General features: G+C 39.1%; 1 protein-coding gene across 1 annotated transcript in view; it reads right to left on the bottom strand.

Moving 5' to 3' along the window:
* LOC124167342 (CCAAT/enhancer-binding protein zeta) overlaps positions 1-18,849 on the bottom strand; it is a 37,097-nt gene that overhangs the window by 10,798 nt on the left and 7,450 nt on the right. Inside the window, exons 5-8 of the mRNA XM_046545338.1 lie at positions 16,639-16,784; positions 16,412-16,547; positions 12,700-12,911; positions 5,211-5,358 (exon numbers count right to left, since the gene is read on the bottom strand). Coding sequence (XP_046401294.1) covers positions 5,211-5,358; positions 12,700-12,911; positions 16,412-16,547; positions 16,639-16,784 — 642 coding nt within the window. The remainder of the gene's footprint in view (positions 1-5,210; positions 5,359-12,699; positions 12,912-16,411; positions 16,548-16,638; positions 16,785-18,849) is intronic.

Here is an 18,849-nt window from a genome sequence, read left to right as displayed (position 1 = left end):
CCTACTGCTCCATATAAGACCTCGTTTAGAAAAACACCCATCCTTGGCCGTTAAATCACGGATACAGAAAAGTGTGGTGTTCATGAATACTTCAAAACCACTTTGCGACGTCATAAACTTAACTTCCAGGCACCATACCACGTATAGTCACATCTCGCACAATTTGCCCAGGTAGCAACAGCGGGACTCGCGTCAGTGGTCATGGAGCACGGTCACGGCACACTCGCAGGCTTGGAAAACAAGAACACAGAGCTCCGAAAATGCAGCTAGCGTGCCATCAGCTGTTGTAGAGTATCCATGATGGCGATTGCCTGGTTATGACTCCTGCAACCTTCCTTCCGTTGTCTCTGCTTCCCCTTCACTTCTACAAATCCCTCCCTCTCCAGTTAGACCTCGATTAGTCACAGCGTCAACATGCCTGCGAGCGACCAACTTTCCTGTTCTCCAGGGCTGTGTTCAACAGCATGTGGGACCACGGCAATAATTGCGCATTTGCGATTCAAGCATACATTTAAAGATAGTGGATAACATTATTCTTGACTTATGATCGGTTACCTGTTGAAGAATCGTTTAAATTAATCACGAGTTTTTTTCCCCGCAGTTTATCATCATTTTCAATTCTTGAGCAGACGCCCAAGTAAACTTGAAAAATTCCTTGTCAGCAAGTAATTTAAATGATTCCATAATAATTCTAATGGGAATTCTAATGGAAATAATAAGCCCCTTGTAGCTTAGGCATTAAAATGCAGTACATAATTCTGGAAATTTTCCGTCCAATTTTACTTTCATAAGGATCACAGAAAACATTGCAAGAGAGCGAACATCATCCACGACAACATCATACAATAGGTAGAGTTCCGTGAATTTCGCGAGATGCGATATCGTGAAATAACGCGAAATAACACGAAATAACACAAAATTGGTGAATAAAAACGAAATTTTGCGTTTTTTGCAATTTTAGGTGTATTAGCGAAAAAAATCACATCAATGAGTCATAATCTAAAGCCTTCATTGTTTAACGCTGCCGACGTTCATTCTCTCTATCTCATTTCGATTCCAAGATCAATTGTCTATTTTAGTCTAGCGCATAACGCTCCTGCGTAATATCGCGTACTGTAGTGATTTCTCCGCCAGAATTTTCCGTGAAATTTATCCCAGCCTCTCTCTTCGATTCCCATGTATCAATCCTGAAATATTTAGAATGAGGCGCTTTCTCACCTGAAGAATTAGATAATATGAATTAAAAATGTGCGGAAAGAAATTTAACGCGGCCGCGGAAGAGAGGAAATACAAGCTTAAGCGCCCAGTACGCATCAATGCCGAGCAGTAATTCCGGTGATTCACCACGACGCATTATACAACATTATTGGATAACTTGTTGCAGGAAAATCTTGAGTGTGGGTCAAATTTTGTTGACTTAAACACGGCTGCTCTTCATGGCATGGCCCACAGCGTGGCAAAGAGTCGTCTCGTCTGAAAACGGCCTGAATTTCACGGTGTCGTGACGTGAACATGCAGGCGAAAAGTCGTTTTGTCAGAAAGCGGCCTCAATGGGTGCTTTCCATTCATGCGACTCATGCGTCGACTAGTGTCGACTCGCGGTAACTGTTTATAACTCTCCAAATCCTGCACGTAAGAGTTTGTTGACTTGTGTCACAACAGTCGCCGACACACACAGAATGGAACACGAAAATCGCGACACAAGTCGACTTGTGTCGATGAATGGAAAGCACCCAATGTATCACTGCCTGTATTTCACGCCGTAGACGGCACAACGCCGGGGCCGATTAAAATGGGTGCCGTGGTGACCACGGCGGCCGTCAACTGTGCGATTCGATTCGTTTAAAGATATCCATAGACACCTATGGTTATTTGAAAGCACGAAGCACTAGCATTTGGGGGAAGGGAAGGAAGGAACAGAGAGGATAGGAGGAGATGGGGTTCTCCTTATTAGCGGACGGATTGTCAGATATTCGGCTCTCCAGTGAGCTACAATGCAAAAAAAATCATTTCGACATTGGCCAAATATAATACAGGCGGTCCTCGACTTTCGTACACTCGACTTTGGTACAATTCGCACTTTCGTACGTTCAAAATTGACACCTTTTACTTGACTTTCGTAATCTAAATTCGGACTTTCGGACATTGGTCTGTAATCTTTTAAAAATTCCCGCGATGTTTATTGCGCATTCCAACATTCAATTGTTTCAAATGGCAGTATATGCGAACAATACGAACGTATATCATGAAGGGAATTGTTGGTAGTTGACTCTAATCTAGGTGATTTTTTTGGGAGAGAGACTGCCTGCTCCTTTATCAAGAGAAGAAGAAAGCCTTCATTGAAGATATTTTTCAAAAGAAGTTGACTAGACATCATCAAATAGCTTTCAATAAAACTAGTAAGATCTTCTTTCTAATTGTGTTTTTTCGTTTGAGTGCTGTTTAATTCATGTACACCTTCAGCAACGATATTGCACGAAATATCACACGAATTCCGTTTGTCTTTTGTCTTTTTTTTAATAACATGCGAAATATACGCGATCACGAATGTCACCTGCCAAATGTCGAATTTTGGTGTAAAAATTAAAAGGTATCCAGAGTGCGGGTTCAACAACTACATTTTGTTATGCTTCTTGATATGTCTTTTTATTTATAGTGGACGTAATAAATGGAATGTCAACTTAAAACGCCAAGAGGAAGTTTCACTCGATAGCCAACAGAGTTCTTGTTTTTTAAACTTTTATTTGCATTTTCTGCGTATTTTCGAAAGAAATTAGATGATTTGAAGAGTTTTATTAACATATTATTAAAATTAAGTCAATTGAAATGAATTCCGTGAAAAAAAAAGTTTTAGTACGTATATTCCGCTCTTTTGGAACGTAACCCCTAATTAGTATGGAAGTCAATGGTTCGACTTTTGTACATTCGACTTTCGTACAAGTTTTCGGGAACGCATTGCGTACGAAAGTCGGGGACCGCCTGTATCTAATTCTTCAGGTGAGCAAGCGTCTCATTTTAGATGTTTCAGGATCAATATATGGGAAATGATTTTTCAAGTTTCTTTGAATCCTATTATGTTTAGTTATGTGTGCATCTTTCACTGTCTTTCCTGACCGACTGGCAAAAGCTGTAATCAAAACTAAGCGATTTTGTTGTATCTAGCTGCTGTCCTACCTTCCCTCAACACCTGGGTGAGGGGTATTGAAAGGGAACCCACGACTTGAAACATTTTGGCCAATTTGTAAGTTATTCAGTACTATGGTTATACCGTAGCTACCCAGCACTCAGTTTGAAAACACCATCATGACAGGTTGTGTTTAGCAGTTGGACTGTTCTTTTAATCGTGATGTTAAAACACCATCGTGATAGGTTGTGTTTTGCGTTTGGACTGTTTTTTTAATTGTGGTTCCAGCTTTATATATCGAACGAAGGATAGGAATTTTAAAATGCCAAAAGCTAGTGATACCATTCATACCAGGGCAAGTGAATTCAGCTGAGAAGGATTTTATGTGAAAGACAGAGTATTACTGTGCAAAGTTTGCGATAAAAGATTTGAATTTGAAAGATGTGACACTTTGTTAAAGCACATCAGTAGCGATACACATAAACGTGCAAAAGAAAGGGGACCCCCAAAACGACAGCTATCATTTGAACACACAGTCACTCACTCAAAGAAAGGAAAGGAAGAGCTTGTTGTTGCTACTACAGAAGCATTTTTAAAGGCTTTATTTAGTGTCGAGAAACCTAACAATCCAAAAATTCTGGAATGGCTCTCGAAGTATACACATATAAGGTAGTGGGAATTTGCTGTTTGCTGATCGTATTTACAAAGACTACATACTTGAACCATTCATATACCTTGAACCAATATAAGTTGAACCATTTCTTTCATTTAGTTTCATCAGAAATTTCGTACACTCGAAATTCTGTTCAATATTATGTTAAATCCTAAATAATGGTGCCGTAATAAGTATTCATGAAACGTGTACCATAAAATAATAAAATGCCTATAAACGTGGGAAAATTGTAGCATTATAATAACACCGCCAAGATTTTCTATAACACCAAAATCACATGGTTTTAAAACGAATTTTAGCAAAAAATAAAACCACTTTCACGGACCTTTAACAATAGGGTTGTTTCCTTCATCAAAGAAAACGAAATGCAATGATTGCTATTCCTTACCCACCATTAGTGCATTCATAATAGACAAATTATTTGGTTTTAGAAATCCCAGTTTAGACAAATGGCAACGGTCAATTTTAACCTCCATTTGAAAAAGGCCAGATTGGCGCCCATGCGATGCCACTCCACGTGACGTCACAGGGACCTAGTTTCTATACGAGTAGATAGGAGTTTTACGTCGTCTGAGATTACTAATGCATGTATGAGGCACAGAGCTCAGGGAAACATCTCTTAATAATCATCCATTAAAATTAGGTACCTAAGTTCTGAAAGTTTCCTTCGTTTGATTGGACAATAATAATCCTTATTTAAGCCAAGCACTACCTGCTAGCAGCCTGCATCGTATCAGTGCTCAAAGCCTCGCTCCAAGGTCACCTCACACGGCGACAGCTGGAATCAGAACGACGTCACAAGGGGTTTTCCCAGCATTCATACTAAGCTGTCACGTTTTCGCGCGCCTGAAAATTTTCACTTTTCATTTAATCGCAAAAAATAGATATCTTCATTAAAAAATCTAAAAGCGTGAAATACATACTCCAAGAGAATTAATCTTTCGATTACTCCAAGAGAATTAATCTTTCGATTTAGGCAATAAAAAAAATAATAGGAAACCACCCTACTGGGAGTATTGGCTGCATTTCCTTTGGCTCCCATAAACAAGTAAGATAATGAGGCACCTTCTAAGATGGAAGCAAGCATATCAACTGATAATCCATTCAGCAACTTTCAAGGAGAATCTTTGGCCCATCATCCCCTTAGCTGTTTGCCTCAAAGAGCACCTCTCCCTCCAAACAGACAGACAACATTCACCACCTTCATTCACTCTCCACCTCCCAACACTCCTCATCCCACAACACTTGAAATCATGCATCAACGCATTGCAAGTCAGCGTAAAACACACGCTTTGAGAGCTGGGGCCCACAGCGTGACCTCACGCAGGAATCTACAAACACACTTTCTTCAAAGAGTGCAGCCATGACATGCGGAAAAGGTTGCCATTCAAAACATGCATCAGCTCAGCTTACCTGCAAAAACCTCTTGACAAACGCCTTTTTTCGCTCCACGACCAGGTCACTCTTGACTGCTTTGTAGCACATGCTTATGAACATGGCTTGAAGGTTGGATGCAGCCAGTTGCGGATCCATCACTTTCTTGTACAGGGCAGTGTAAAACCTGAAATACACAACAGCAATGAAATAAACAAAGGGAAGACTAGCTCTCTGAGAACATGCCTTTAAAACATTCTGATTGGAGCATCAAGAGAAAGCATTCAGCTAATTGAGAATGACACCCATTGCCACGTCTCACACGTAGGCCAATCTCTCTCCCTCTCTTTCTCTATGCCAATACAGTCAACTCTCGAATATATATGAATCAGGATATTACGAAGTTTTCCATTATACAAAGTGATATTGTGGTCCCGGCGAAAATCCTATGGTAAATACATGGCGCTATTCCATTATACGAAATGCATTGAAATTACGAACCTCGGCTCGATCCCCAGGAGCAAATGGCATTCGTTTATATGAAATACGGCGAAAATTTTGTCAAAATAACCAGTTCTGCCGGCATTAGTAGCTAAAAAAATCAGCGCTTCCAATTGTAGTCCATCAAAAGTGTGAAATCGTAAATGATTGGGCAACTTTGGAGAGAAAGGGTTTGCCTAAAACCTCACGGTGGGAATTTAGGGGAAGTAGGAGTTCAGTAAAAATATTGCGGCTGACATAATGCCCCTATTTACGTGCCTATTCGTAAACATCGCATCGACAATACTTCGTAGCTTAACATGTCAGGAAGGTCACGTAGGGTATTTCTTACACTCCTTCTAAAACCCTATGTAATTGAATCATACCATGAATATGTCACACGTCTATAAAATTACTGAAATTTCAACGTTCTTGCGGGTTAATAAGCGACCTCGTGACAACACTTTTCTGATCAACAGTTGGAAATATGAGGAAGGAAGAGAATTAATTCACTCAATGACAGAGGAAATATTTTTCATTTTAGACGCAACGTTACATTTCGGAGGGGGGAAGGTCAGGGAAAATACTGTGGTTGTCAGGGACAAGAGATCGGGAGAAGTAGTAAGGATATCACTGATGATATCATATTTTATACACGAGCCTATATCGAGGGCAAAATGGCTCCTCTATTGCTAATTCGAACGGGGATTAGATGATTCTGTGCATTAAGTTTTCACCCAAGCACATAGATATCTATCTACAATCCACAAGGGAGTCTGGCTGTCTTTCGTCCTGCAAGCGCTGAATCGTACGGGATGGGCTTGAACTAAATTCAGGAGGGTGCGAAGGGCTTCAGTCTGTGCCTTGCGAGTGTGTAAGCAACAACCAGTGCTTCTCTGGATCTGCATTAGTAACGTTTTCTTTGCGAGTGTGTTTAAAATTTGGGAATATGGAGCCTTCACAGCTAAAACGAAAAAGAAGAGTATTATATTTATAAATAAAAATGAAAATTATCGAAGAGGTGGAGGCGAAGAGATTAACTAAAAGTCAGATAGCAGAAAAGTTTGGAATCCCACTGTCGACTTTTTCAACAATTCTAGCAAACAGTGGCAAACTACAAGAAAAAGTCGGGTCGGGTGTTTCGCTGAAAAGGAAATATCTGTGCGGCGCCAAGTTCTCGGAGGTTGAATAGGAGCTGTACACCTTCTTTTGCAAGTGCCATGAGCAAAATCTTCCAATTAGTGGCCCAATATTACAAGAAAAGGCCGAATACATAGCCTCGCAAAAGAAAATTGACAATTTTAAATGTTCTGGTGGGTGGTTGACTAATTTTAAATCAAGATTCAACATTGTATCTCTGAAGATAAGTGGTGAAGAAGGCTCTGTTAATACTGAAATTATTGATGAATGGCACATCGATAACGATGATATACTTCAAGAATCTAGTCCCAGAGATCGCTACAATTTTTATGAAACTGGGCTATTTTTTAATCATGGTTCCCACTCAAACTAAAATATAAAATTCACGGTTTTTTCCACGTCTTCACGGTCTAGATGTTGTCAAATTCACGGTTTTTAGATAAACCATTTTAGTCAGAAATAATGATCGCATAATGATCATCGGCCGCACCTTAACTAAAAACTTAATAAACGCGACAGCCGCCATCAATGCAAACGCAGCAATGAAAGTGCTATAATTTCTTATGACGTCACATATCGTTTGCAAAATTCAGCTCTCGCTAAGGTTGTCAGCGGGAAAATGGGGGGACCCGCGTGCCAGAAAAATTAAGAAGTGTCTGAATTTTCGCCACGGTTAATGAATACTTTGGTTACCAGTCTTTGATACAGGCTTAAGGTAAATGTGTCATCATGGCACACGAACCAATAATTGCGCATCGAATATACATGTGCAGGTAAATTCGTGGACAGTGTCTGCATGTGACTGACCTTGAAATTGATTGACATATCAATTTTTCTTTTGATCTGTCAATCGTAGTTCTAAAATCAAAATTGAGAGATTTTTTAAAGGTTTTATGACGAAATTCAAGGCTTTCACGGTTGAGTGGGAACCCTGTTAATGCATTACCTGACGCAATCCTGGGTTTCAAAGGGCAAAAGTGCCATGGAGGAAAAAAGAGTAAAGTGCGTGTTACTGTCGGGCTGTGCGTCAACCAAACGGGCACGGACAAAATCAAGCTTGTTGTCATTGGGAAATTTGAAAGGCCACGGTGCTTAAAACATGTAAAATTGGAAGCCCTCCCAGTTTTTTACCATGCAAATAAAAACAGCTGGATGACCCGAGAAATTTTCCAGCAAATTGTTATACTTCTACAGAGAAAAATTGCTGGAGAGAACAGCGAAATTGTTTTAATCATGGATAATGCCACTGTCCATAAATACGTGGAAGATCTAAAATTGGCTAATGTTCGAGTCCTCTTTTTACCCCCGAACTCTACCAGCAAGTCCCAGCCCTTGGAACAAGGCATTATCCAGAATTTTAAAGTCCTGTACCGGAAGAAGCTTGTGCGGTATTACTTGCGATGGATCGGTATGTATACATTCATCTATTTTGCTCATGTGCTTTTGGATATCGATTTAGATATTTTTATTCGTGATTATCAGTCTTTCAAATCTATTTGCTACTTTTAGAAATGGGAACAGAAATGAATAACATCCGGAAATGGACACTGAAGGCCTGGTTACACGGTGCATTAACCCGTGCAGGTTAATGTCTAAATGTATGAACGCGAGAATGAACGGAAAAAATTCACCGTGTAACCACCCCAAAATGTACAAATGCATGAACGCGTGAACGTAAAATAGAACCTGTTCTAATTTCGTTCATGCATTCGCACAAGTTGATAACAGAGCCACCTAGTGGGAAACGACACATTTAGTTGTCATCTGCAGGGCTATTCCACGGCCGTCTGGGCTATTCAGTAACTCTTTACGCGTATTTATTCATTTGTACTGTATCGTAAGTGCTTGAATCCTACCACAAACTCACCATTTGCATCTACACTAATATTCGCATAGATTATCCCTGTATGTATGCCGGACATACCAAGTTTATGCCTATGGTATCTTATTGGTTGTATTATGCCGGAACAAAACAATCGATGAGGTTGTCACAGAGTTTTCAATATGACATATGTGAAATACAACGGCTATCATACGACTTATAGAACACATATAAACATAATTAATATCATACGAATTAACGACAATTCTACCTTTTATACGTCCGAGGTGGGAATGCGCTGGCCCACCACAAAAATACGACTCACATTACGCAAGTTCATAAATCGACAAGACCTCTAAATTAACATCTTTTCCATCAACAGCAAATATCTTCTTAACTTTATAACCGTCCCGGACAAAAGTTGAACAAAGTATTAAAAATATCTACTCTCATACATAATCTACACTCAGTGAAACAGAGGACAGAAAAATGTCTAGTAAACACGGCTTAAAAACAAGATGCGTCTACAAATTTTCAGCCTAAGTATTAACTTTAATAACGGTTTGAAATAAATAGAGTACTATTGAGATATAGCATTAAGCGAGCGTTAACGATAAATATTAAATATAAATAAATATTACTGACACGAAATGAAACAACTTCGGCAACTACAATGAAAACCACTGTTTACACGGCAGCGCAAATATATTACCAGTATGTGAAATTTCCTGGTCCTACAGGAAACAACGAAAAGGGAATTATTTTCTGGTAGGTATCGTCTGCTTCCTACCTAATGATACTGTTTTCACATTTAAATTTTGCGCACTGTAAAGGGAATAAACAAAAACTAAACGCCTCGCGTTACGAGAAAATGTGTGAAAACTTGTGCGGACGCATGTACCGTGTAACCGCTCATTCATGCTCCTCGTTCACGCAAACGTCCATGAATTCAGACATGCAAACAGACACGTATTCATACATTAACCCGTACGGGTTAATGCACCGTGTAACCAGGCCTTGATACATGCAATCCGCTCCATAGCCGAGTCCTGGAGAGAGATTTCCTCCACTACAATCGTATATTGCTGGATAATGCATCATGAGAATGTTCCAGAGGTTGGTATTTGATACAATTAACCTAATAGTAATATTACTGCTATTATATCACAGCTAAGGCTGATTCATTACGTTATATCTTCAGGAAGCTGCAGCAGATGAAATCGCGGAGGAGATTAGAGGCTTAAAAGATGATTTTGAAAAATACTTGGAAAAAGCAGGAGGAGCACAGCGTGCAACATCAAGTGATTATATTGCCCTAGACCATGATATCCAGGCTTGCGACAATGCGACGCCGGTACCTGCGTTGGAAGAAGCAGCAGCCGGGACTAGTCATAATAGCAGTGACAACGAAGATGAAAGTGAGGAAGTAATTTCACCAAATAAAAAAGAAGTATACGCTGCCCTTCAAACATTTAGATATTTTGATCTGGCTAAAGATTTGGACCCCCAATTTAATTCCCATTTATGCAAGTTAGAAACCACGGTGGAGGCGGCAATGGAGAAGGGCAAAAAGTAAAAAAAAAAAAAAAAAAAAAAAAGAACAAGATTTTTTTGGGTAATATCTTTTCGTGTATATGTTAGCCTTACTGAATAAACAACTTAAATATCTGAGTATTGGGCTCTATTTTTCAGGCTACTCGTAATGAAGACCCACTTCCAACTCTATGAACTTTCTTCTCGCGCGCCTCCCCGTTCTCCCATGCCAAGAGATCTTTCTTTCCAAAGCCTTTGTTTACTCTCTGCTGCTCTTTTGCTGATCTTGCTGACACCCACCTTATGCATCCCAAACCCCTCCTTCCCCTGCATTTCCCATTCACTCCCTCCCTAAGGTGATGGAGCTTGAGTGCGTCGTAAAAAATATGCCCCCCAAACATAGACTGAGGCAGAGCTGAAGGCCCTTTCCCCACCCTTCTTTCTCCTGCCCCCATCACCCCTCGTTATGCTGACCACACTTCTTTCCTCAGGCAATCCCCATCCCACTCTTATTCACCCCACCCACTGGGAATATTCTCCGACTGTGGAGAAGGGCATGGTTCATCTTTACCGGCAACGGAGGTAAGTTTTTAACCGGAGAGAGACAGGAGAAGTATCTACCATAGTCAGGGAAATGGTGCCGTGCTTATAAAATTGTCTCTCTTCTTCTCTGCTGACTTTTCAATTGAAATTTAATTATTTTCTTTGCTCTTTCCACACTATATTCATTTACGATTATGGCGCGACTATTTTTAGTGCTAAAATTCAGAAAATCTTTTCTCTATGTCAATGATCCTTCGCATAACTTCCAATACGACGGAGAAAGAAACACGAAAAATAAATGAGGTTAAGGTACAGGTTTTTGCGTATTATTTTTGGGAATTCACGCAAGTGAACCAATACTTCAACACATTGAGAAATGATAAAACGTCTCTTGTAGGAAAACAATCAATGAGGATAGTAACATTTCTCTCTTCGTATATTCGTAATCTCAACTCTTTCTTCTCAACAAATAAACACCATTGGCTATCCTAACATTCAGTTACTGACCAATATTTTGAATTAAAAACATTGAAGTGGAATGCGAATGATTGATGCGTATGATCGGCTAACTGATGCGAGGCAGGGGGATGTGAATCATTGCCGATGAGGACTTTGCGGGAGTGGGCACTCTTGGCGGTCAATCAGCATATTTTCCCAATTTTTTCGTTCACAGTGAGTTTTACGGAGGTATCCTCTATAAAAAAGAAATTTTAAAATTAAAGAAAAATTACTATGAATAAAAAAAGGGCATTGATCACAATGGGATGTATTAAAATCTGCAAAGATTTTTCAATCGCTAACGAAAAATTTAATGATGAAATATAATAGGTATTTCATCATCACTGATTGAACTAGGTGCTCATATAGAGTAGACATAAAGAGAACGCTAGCCTTAAAAGGGAAAAATTCTGTGCATATGATAGTTGAGAGTATGCAAAAACTCATCCACTCCTACACAGCACAGTATGCAATACCTGAATCAATGGAAAAAACTGCCAAGAGTGTTTTTTCGCATGTGAGATCCAGTGTGTGAAGTTTGGTCCTCGTGTGAAGGACACTGTGAGAACACTGGAGCAAGAGTATCAAAATGTGACTGCAGTGTGCTCAACATCTGGTAAACTCACAACTCAATTGCATGGAGTTTTCTTGCAAGTGGCCCTAAAACCTTATGTGGACGAGAAAATTATTTTTACTTCTGGTGTATTCCTTGTGAGGGCAGACAAATGGTGCAATGTGCAACAAATTGTTAAAAGATAATGCACGTGATACAAATTGCAAAATAAAAATTATACCACCCCAGCGAAGATGAGCACATTACATGAGGAAATTCACGTGTAAGTAATTATATACGTCCTCTAATTCGTGTGGTAAGGCACAATTCCAAGTTCAATTTTAAATCCATGTGTTAATTTGAAAATTAATAAAATCACAAAGTGACTGAATAAAACGAACGGGGATGAGTTGTAGCAGTGATTTAAAAAATTATGAGAGAGAAAAAATATTGCCAACACTGGGACTCCAACCTGGAACACCCACCATAGGTTAGAAGACTAGCGCCCTAGACCACGCCACCATGGCTGTTAAAGGGAGGGATTACTCAAGGGAACTCATGCTGTGCTAAATCTTTACATGCGAATATCTCTCAAACCCGGGCCTATGTGGAAGAAAGCCTCGACACTTTTTCTACCTTACCTATAGAGTTTCAGAAAATAACATCCACATCCAGATCCCGAACATCACTTTGGCGATGTCTCCTTGTGAGCATACAAAATATTACCTTTATTTTAAAATGCAAGTTATTAATATGAAATTAAGTGATTGAGGCTCCATAAAACTCAAAACAAAACGAGCATAATGATAACCGTATTAAAATTTTTTTCTGTTTTTTTAAGAGTCTTGGAGGAGAGGGCATGGGCTCCCCCCCTAAATCTGCCTATGTTGATACATGTCTTCCATTACGTGAAGATATTAGCACTCATTATTCCAGTGTTTAAGCCACATGATAGGTACCTGTCAGATATGGCATCAGTGCTACAATCCATGACTTGCAACAAGAGTGAGAGCGCGTGGACGGAGATGTTGAAGCTTCCGAGGTGCACTACTTTGTGGACAGTCTGAATATGCTCGACCAGCGCCACATCGTCAACCTTCAACTTGGCAAACGGGTACGCTCGCCTCACTCCAGTCAACAGCGAGCACATCATCTTACTCTCCAACTCTCCCTGCAACAAAAAATTCTACGATGAAAAACGTCCAACTATTAAGCCAAACTGAGGTTATTTAATATACATGGATTTAATACTGAAAATGAAGCTTCTTTAACACTAGTATTATTATTTTTTAAGCTTACACTGTTAGCATTTCACACAGTTTACCACATTTCCCTTGCACAGAGCAACCTCGATAAAACGAGACCCCTTCAAAGGTGCTCAAATAAACTCTCGCTATGAACAGAGGACGAGAGCCCATTGTCAACAGTGATATGGGAACAGGATTGGTCTGGTGATGGAGACATTTCTATCTCATTTACTCAAGCATAAATCCAGATGAAAGGCGATGTCTTTGTTAAATCGCTAAATTTCTTTACCTCAATAACAAACTAGCCATTCAAGTTATAAGCACCGTACTAAATAAAAATCATGAAAAGCATTGCTTTGTCCAAATTACAGGATGAAGTGCTCCACCCGTCGTGGCAATCTTTCAGCTCCAGACGAATGAAGGCCATGCTTCAGTAATACTTTTTGATGGAAGTACTTCATATGCTCTATAATCTTGGAATAGGATCGCCAGGGTTGACATTTTCTGCAGAATGCTTATTTTGCAAGATGGCAAGAAACCTATCTTGTCGTGTACAGGGGTGCCGACTAATAAAAATATTGGGGTGCCCATATTGCCCCGGAAAATTTTCTAAATTTTAGATAAAAAATAACGAGTTTTGAAGTTTTTTTGACGCGTTGAAACCCAGAAAATGCAGCCTACATAATTAGGAAATATCCCAGAACTAAGCGACTCACTCAAGAGAATGTATGTACAGTATACGAGTGGTTCATCACATCCTTTTAAAAGTTGCGAGGGAATTTCATTGGGTCCACAATATTTTTCAGTTCAAGTGAGCATAGTTTAGTTTCATCAACTGAGACAGATAGGGATGCCACAAAAGAGATAGGATTACTGGGATAGTTACTCTGTGATGGACTGTTTGAAGCAGGAGGATTAGGATTGCGATGTTTGGTATAAAAAGATGAGCAATATGTAGCAAATAAGTTTGACATGCCTTCCAGCATGTTAGCTGATGCTTCATTTAGATACATTACATTAGGTTTTTCGAACAGTTTTCTTCCCTGAATTTACATGATTTCAGAAATGTTAAGTGTTATTCAGGATGATTGACTCCAGTTGTTTGATGTGGTTAAAGTAGCAAATTTTAGTTATGCAATTTAGAACAAGTTGACCTTATCTCCGAGAAACAAGCGAAGTCCAACTGTGAGTGAGATTGTTAATATAATTAGTGAAGGTATTTCTTATTAACAATTAGCCTTCTAAGCTCGCCACTGAACCACTTCGGATAGCTGCTAGATCTTAAACTTATGTTTGTAAGTAAAAAACTGAATATCCTGATAAAGATGCTCAAATACTTGGTTTGTTATTAGACCAGCAAGCTCACCAAACCAGCTATTGCTGAACAAGCAGTCATTCAGAGCAAAAAAAAACACAATTCTTAAAATTATATTTATAAATAGTCTATTTACACTATCAGACAGGTACCATGGTCGGTGAAAATAAAAGATTGTCGAAACAGACAAGTGTTTTTAATAAGCTGAATATTTTGTATCTCTTACTTTTTAGTATCAATTACTTCTATTTCAAAGGTTCTTGAAAAGGCAATGGAAAATAGAATAACTTCTTTCGTTGAAAAAATGTTCTACCATGTAAGCATCAATTTGGCTTTAGGAAAAATAAATCTATAAGTGATGCATTATTTAGCTTCTATGACAGTGTTTTGGAGGCCAAAGACAATAAAGAATTTGTCCTTGGTTTATTTACTGACCTCAAAAAAGCTTTTGACACAATAAATCATCTTATTCCCCTTAAGAAATTAGATAAACTAGGAGTAAGAGGGCAGGCTAACCAATGCTTTTTCTCATACTTATAAGAAAGAAAGCAAATGGTAGAAATAAATAATGTTATTTCAGATCCCCTACTTCATAAATGTGGGGTACCTCAAGGCTCAATCCTAGGACTTATCCTGTTTCTAGCCTTTATTAGAAACCTGCCAGAATCTTTCCCTCAAACTACTCCAGTTTTATTTGCAGATGACACAAACATTGTATTGAAAGGTAACAGCTATGAAGTATTAAGGCCTGTTTACACGGTACATTAACACGTACGGGCTTATGTCTAAATGTACGAACGCAAGAATGAATGCCTAAATGCACCGTTTAACCACCCAACTTGAGCGAATGCATGCACAGAAAATAGAACCTGTTCTAATTTGGTTCATGCATTCGTACATGTTCCATTCCGGTCCACAAAAATAATTCACGCAAACGTACATTAACTCGTACGTGTTAATGTATCGTGTAAACAGGCCTTTACAGCAAAGAATTAACGAAATGGAATGTAATTTACAAAAATGGTTACAATCTAACAAGTTAATCCTCAATGTTAATAAAACAATCTCTAGAGATTTTAATTCGTCAAGACAAAATACAAATCCAATAAATAGAATGCTAGATAATTTCTCGACTAAGGAAGAGCATGACACTAAATTTCTAGGTATTTGGATTCACTGTGATTTATCATGGAAAGAACATTTAACCAAACTAATAGGAAAATTAAGCTCACTCTGCTATGCAATGCACATCTTGGCTAAATCCAAAAACCTTGATGTTCTCCAGGTAGTTCATTGTGGGCACATTCATTCAAGAATAACACAGGGAATTATCCTATTGGGATCTTCCCAATACATAAAAAAAAATATTTCAGATGCAGAAAAGAATTTTTTAAATATGTAATAAAACAGGTTCTTTTAAGAACATCCACCAGACCAATATATGCAGAACTCAACATCTTCCTAGTACCAAGTATTTACATATTAGAAACATTCTCCTTCATACACAAGAACCATATATCTTTCGAAAAAACTCATATTTCCATGACTATAACACCTCATCAAATGAACTCATCCGTTTAAAAAGCCATAGAGTAGCTAAAAGATTGCAAAGCGTAACACATCAGGGATCCAACCTCTATAACAAACTGCCATCTGCAATAAAATACCTACAATACAAGAAATTTAAAACTGTAAAAATATCCTGAGGAGACATTTGTTTTATGTTGTAGGTGAATATATGAAGTGTTGCTTTTGAGGTTATGCATTGTTTGTTGTTCTCAATACATATACGTCCATGCACTTTTCTTAATGCATGTTTGTTTTTTGTACATGTAATTGACATGGCCAAGTTGTATATTTTGTATTTTTGTAATATAATTGACTTGACTAAGTTTACGTATTGTATGTACTTATGATGACTTCATGCAAATGTATTTGCTCAAGGACAATAAACTTTATTATTACTAATATTTATTCCTGTTTTTGATGCCAATACTCCATAGACCATTCCAGCCCATTTCTGATGCAGTACCCAATACGTAGATAGCATTTCAAAAACAATGGCCAGACACAGAGTTTAAACAGAGTACAAATGCCAACATTCTTTACCTTTTTGACGCAAGCTTTGAAGAACGAGAAATACAGCTTAATGAGACTTTGTGCTAGCTCCTGGTCTTCTGGGGAGAGGTAGTACTGATTCAAAAAGCAAAGGCCATAGAACTGTGCTTTGCTGCCAATATTCGGCCTGTAACAGCAAATAAAACAACCAATTCAGTAGCTGAGTCACCCTTTGAAATGTTAATTCAAAGAAATGTTCCATAGCAAGCTCAACCTACCTGAAGAGCAGTTTCTCAATTTCGTCCTTGACGACCCCTTGCATGTTGGGGTGCTTGAGCAGCAGCTGCTTCAGGCAGTGCATCGCCTTTGACGCCACCTTCACGTTCCGATCACCCAACTTATTCACCAGGTTTGCCAAAATAACCTGCAAAAATAGTAATTATACCTAAAAAATTGCACACAGACTGACGTTCCCAGTCCCAACTTGCTGCCTAATGTCACCTAACCACCAAACCAGAGGATGGACTGGGCCGTGGGTTTTCTTCCCAGCTGGTCACCACGGGGCAAATGATGGACTTCCATGCCCACTCAGACCATCCCACAATAGCAGACCAGAAGGAAGCAGCCGGCTGTATGTAGTACAGTAAACTCTTGATTTTACGAAGTCAGTGGGACCGGAAAATTGGCACTTCGTAAAATCGAGTTTCGTAAATTCAAACCTTTTTCATAAGTCACGAAAAAAATGTTCGCTTTTGTTTCTTCCGCCGTTTTTTGTCTTTAGTGGTCTTATTTAAATGTTTTCGGTGGTTATTCTCGGTATAATTCATAGAAAAGGCTTTTTGCTATCGATTTATGATGTGAAAAATCGTTAAATAATTATACCACCATAAAATTCCCATTTCTTGTTCATACTTCAACATCAACGATCGCTAAAGAAATTCCCGACCAGTTTAGAAAACGTAATCAAATAATGAATTGCAATGTTTATTATAAGAATTAACAGTAATAAATTTGTGGTTAGGAGCCAATAGCTACTATTAAGTATGCAAAAGATAGATATTTGTTTCTGACACCCGCGGAATTTTAGCGGCAGCCGGCCTAACCGCCATTTATGTCGCCCTCTATCGCTCAGTGACGAGAAAAAAAGAAAAACAAGGGTCTTAGCCCGTTTCCAAAATAACCTTCGTAAGTTAATATTTCGAGTTACTTCGTATTTTCAGCAGAATGTGCTCTATTTTCACTGAGATTCAATTACGATCATAAATAACGCAGGATGTGATTATCTTCTGGCGAATATTTGAAGTAAATTCTGTTTGAGTTCTCCGTCCGACTACTGTGTTCCATCATCTTCGCAGACGTTGCCATAAAAGACTTAATTCTTCATCAGGACTGTATTCTTCAGACCGGGTGTGAGGTGACCTGTTCATATAGTATGTTTCTCTCCTTTTATGCCGACAGGAGCAAGGTTCCAACCGGAAAACGACAGGAGAAACATCTTACAGTATCGGAGAAATATAGATAGAAACGTTATTATCCACATTAATTGTTTTCCTACAAGAGACGTTTTATCATTTCTCAACGTGGTTAAGTATTGGTTCGCTAGCGTGAATTCCCAAAAATGACACGCAAAAACCTGTACCGTCACCTCATTTAGTTTTCGTGTTCCTTTCTCCGCCGTATTGAAAGTTAGGCAAAGGATCATTGACATAGAGAAAAGATTTACTTAGTTTTCGCCCTAAAAAATAGTCGCGCCATAATCGTAAATAAATATAGTGTGGAAATAGCAAAGAAAATAATTTCAATTGAAAAGTCAGCTGAGAAGACGAGAGACAATTATAAGCGCGGCACCATTTTCCCGATAGTGGAAGATACTTCTTCCGCCTCTCTCCGGTTAATAACTTCCCCCCGTTGCAGGTAAAGATGAACCATGCCCTTCTCCACAATCGGGGAACGTTCCCAGTGGGTAGGGTGAATAAGAGTGGGATGGGGATTGCCTGAGGGAAGAAGTGTGGTCAGCACAAGGACTGGTGAAGGGGGCAGGACAAAGAAGGGTGGGGAAATGGCCTTCAGCTCTGCCTCAGTCTACTTTTGGGGGCCGTATTTTTTTGCGACGCACACAAGCTCAGTCTCCTTAGGGAGGGAGTGAATGGGAAATGCTGGGGAAGGAGGGGTTTGGGATGCGTAAGGTGGGTGTCAGCAAGATCAGCCAAAGGCGGCAGGAGGGAAGGGACGGCTTTGGAAAGACAGAACCCCAGCATGGGAGAACGGGGAAGCGCGTGAGAAGAAAGTTCATGGTTAGACTTGGAAGTGCGTCTTCATTACGAGAAGCCTGAAATATAAATTGGCGGTAAATAGAGCCCAGTACTTAAGATATTTAAGTTGTTCATTCACAAAGGCCAATATATACACGAAAAGATATTATGGCGCGGATTGCATGTATCAACGTCCATTTCGGGATATTATTAATTTCTGTTCCCTTTTATAAAAGT

The sequence above is a fragment of the Ischnura elegans genome, chromosome 10, assembly GCF_921293095.1.
Source record: "Ischnura elegans chromosome 10, ioIscEleg1.1, whole genome shotgun sequence".
In the NCBI taxonomy this organism is placed as follows: domain Eukaryota; kingdom Metazoa; phylum Arthropoda; class Insecta; order Odonata; family Coenagrionidae; genus Ischnura; species Ischnura elegans.
This window is presented reverse-complemented; position numbering and strand designations above follow the sequence as displayed.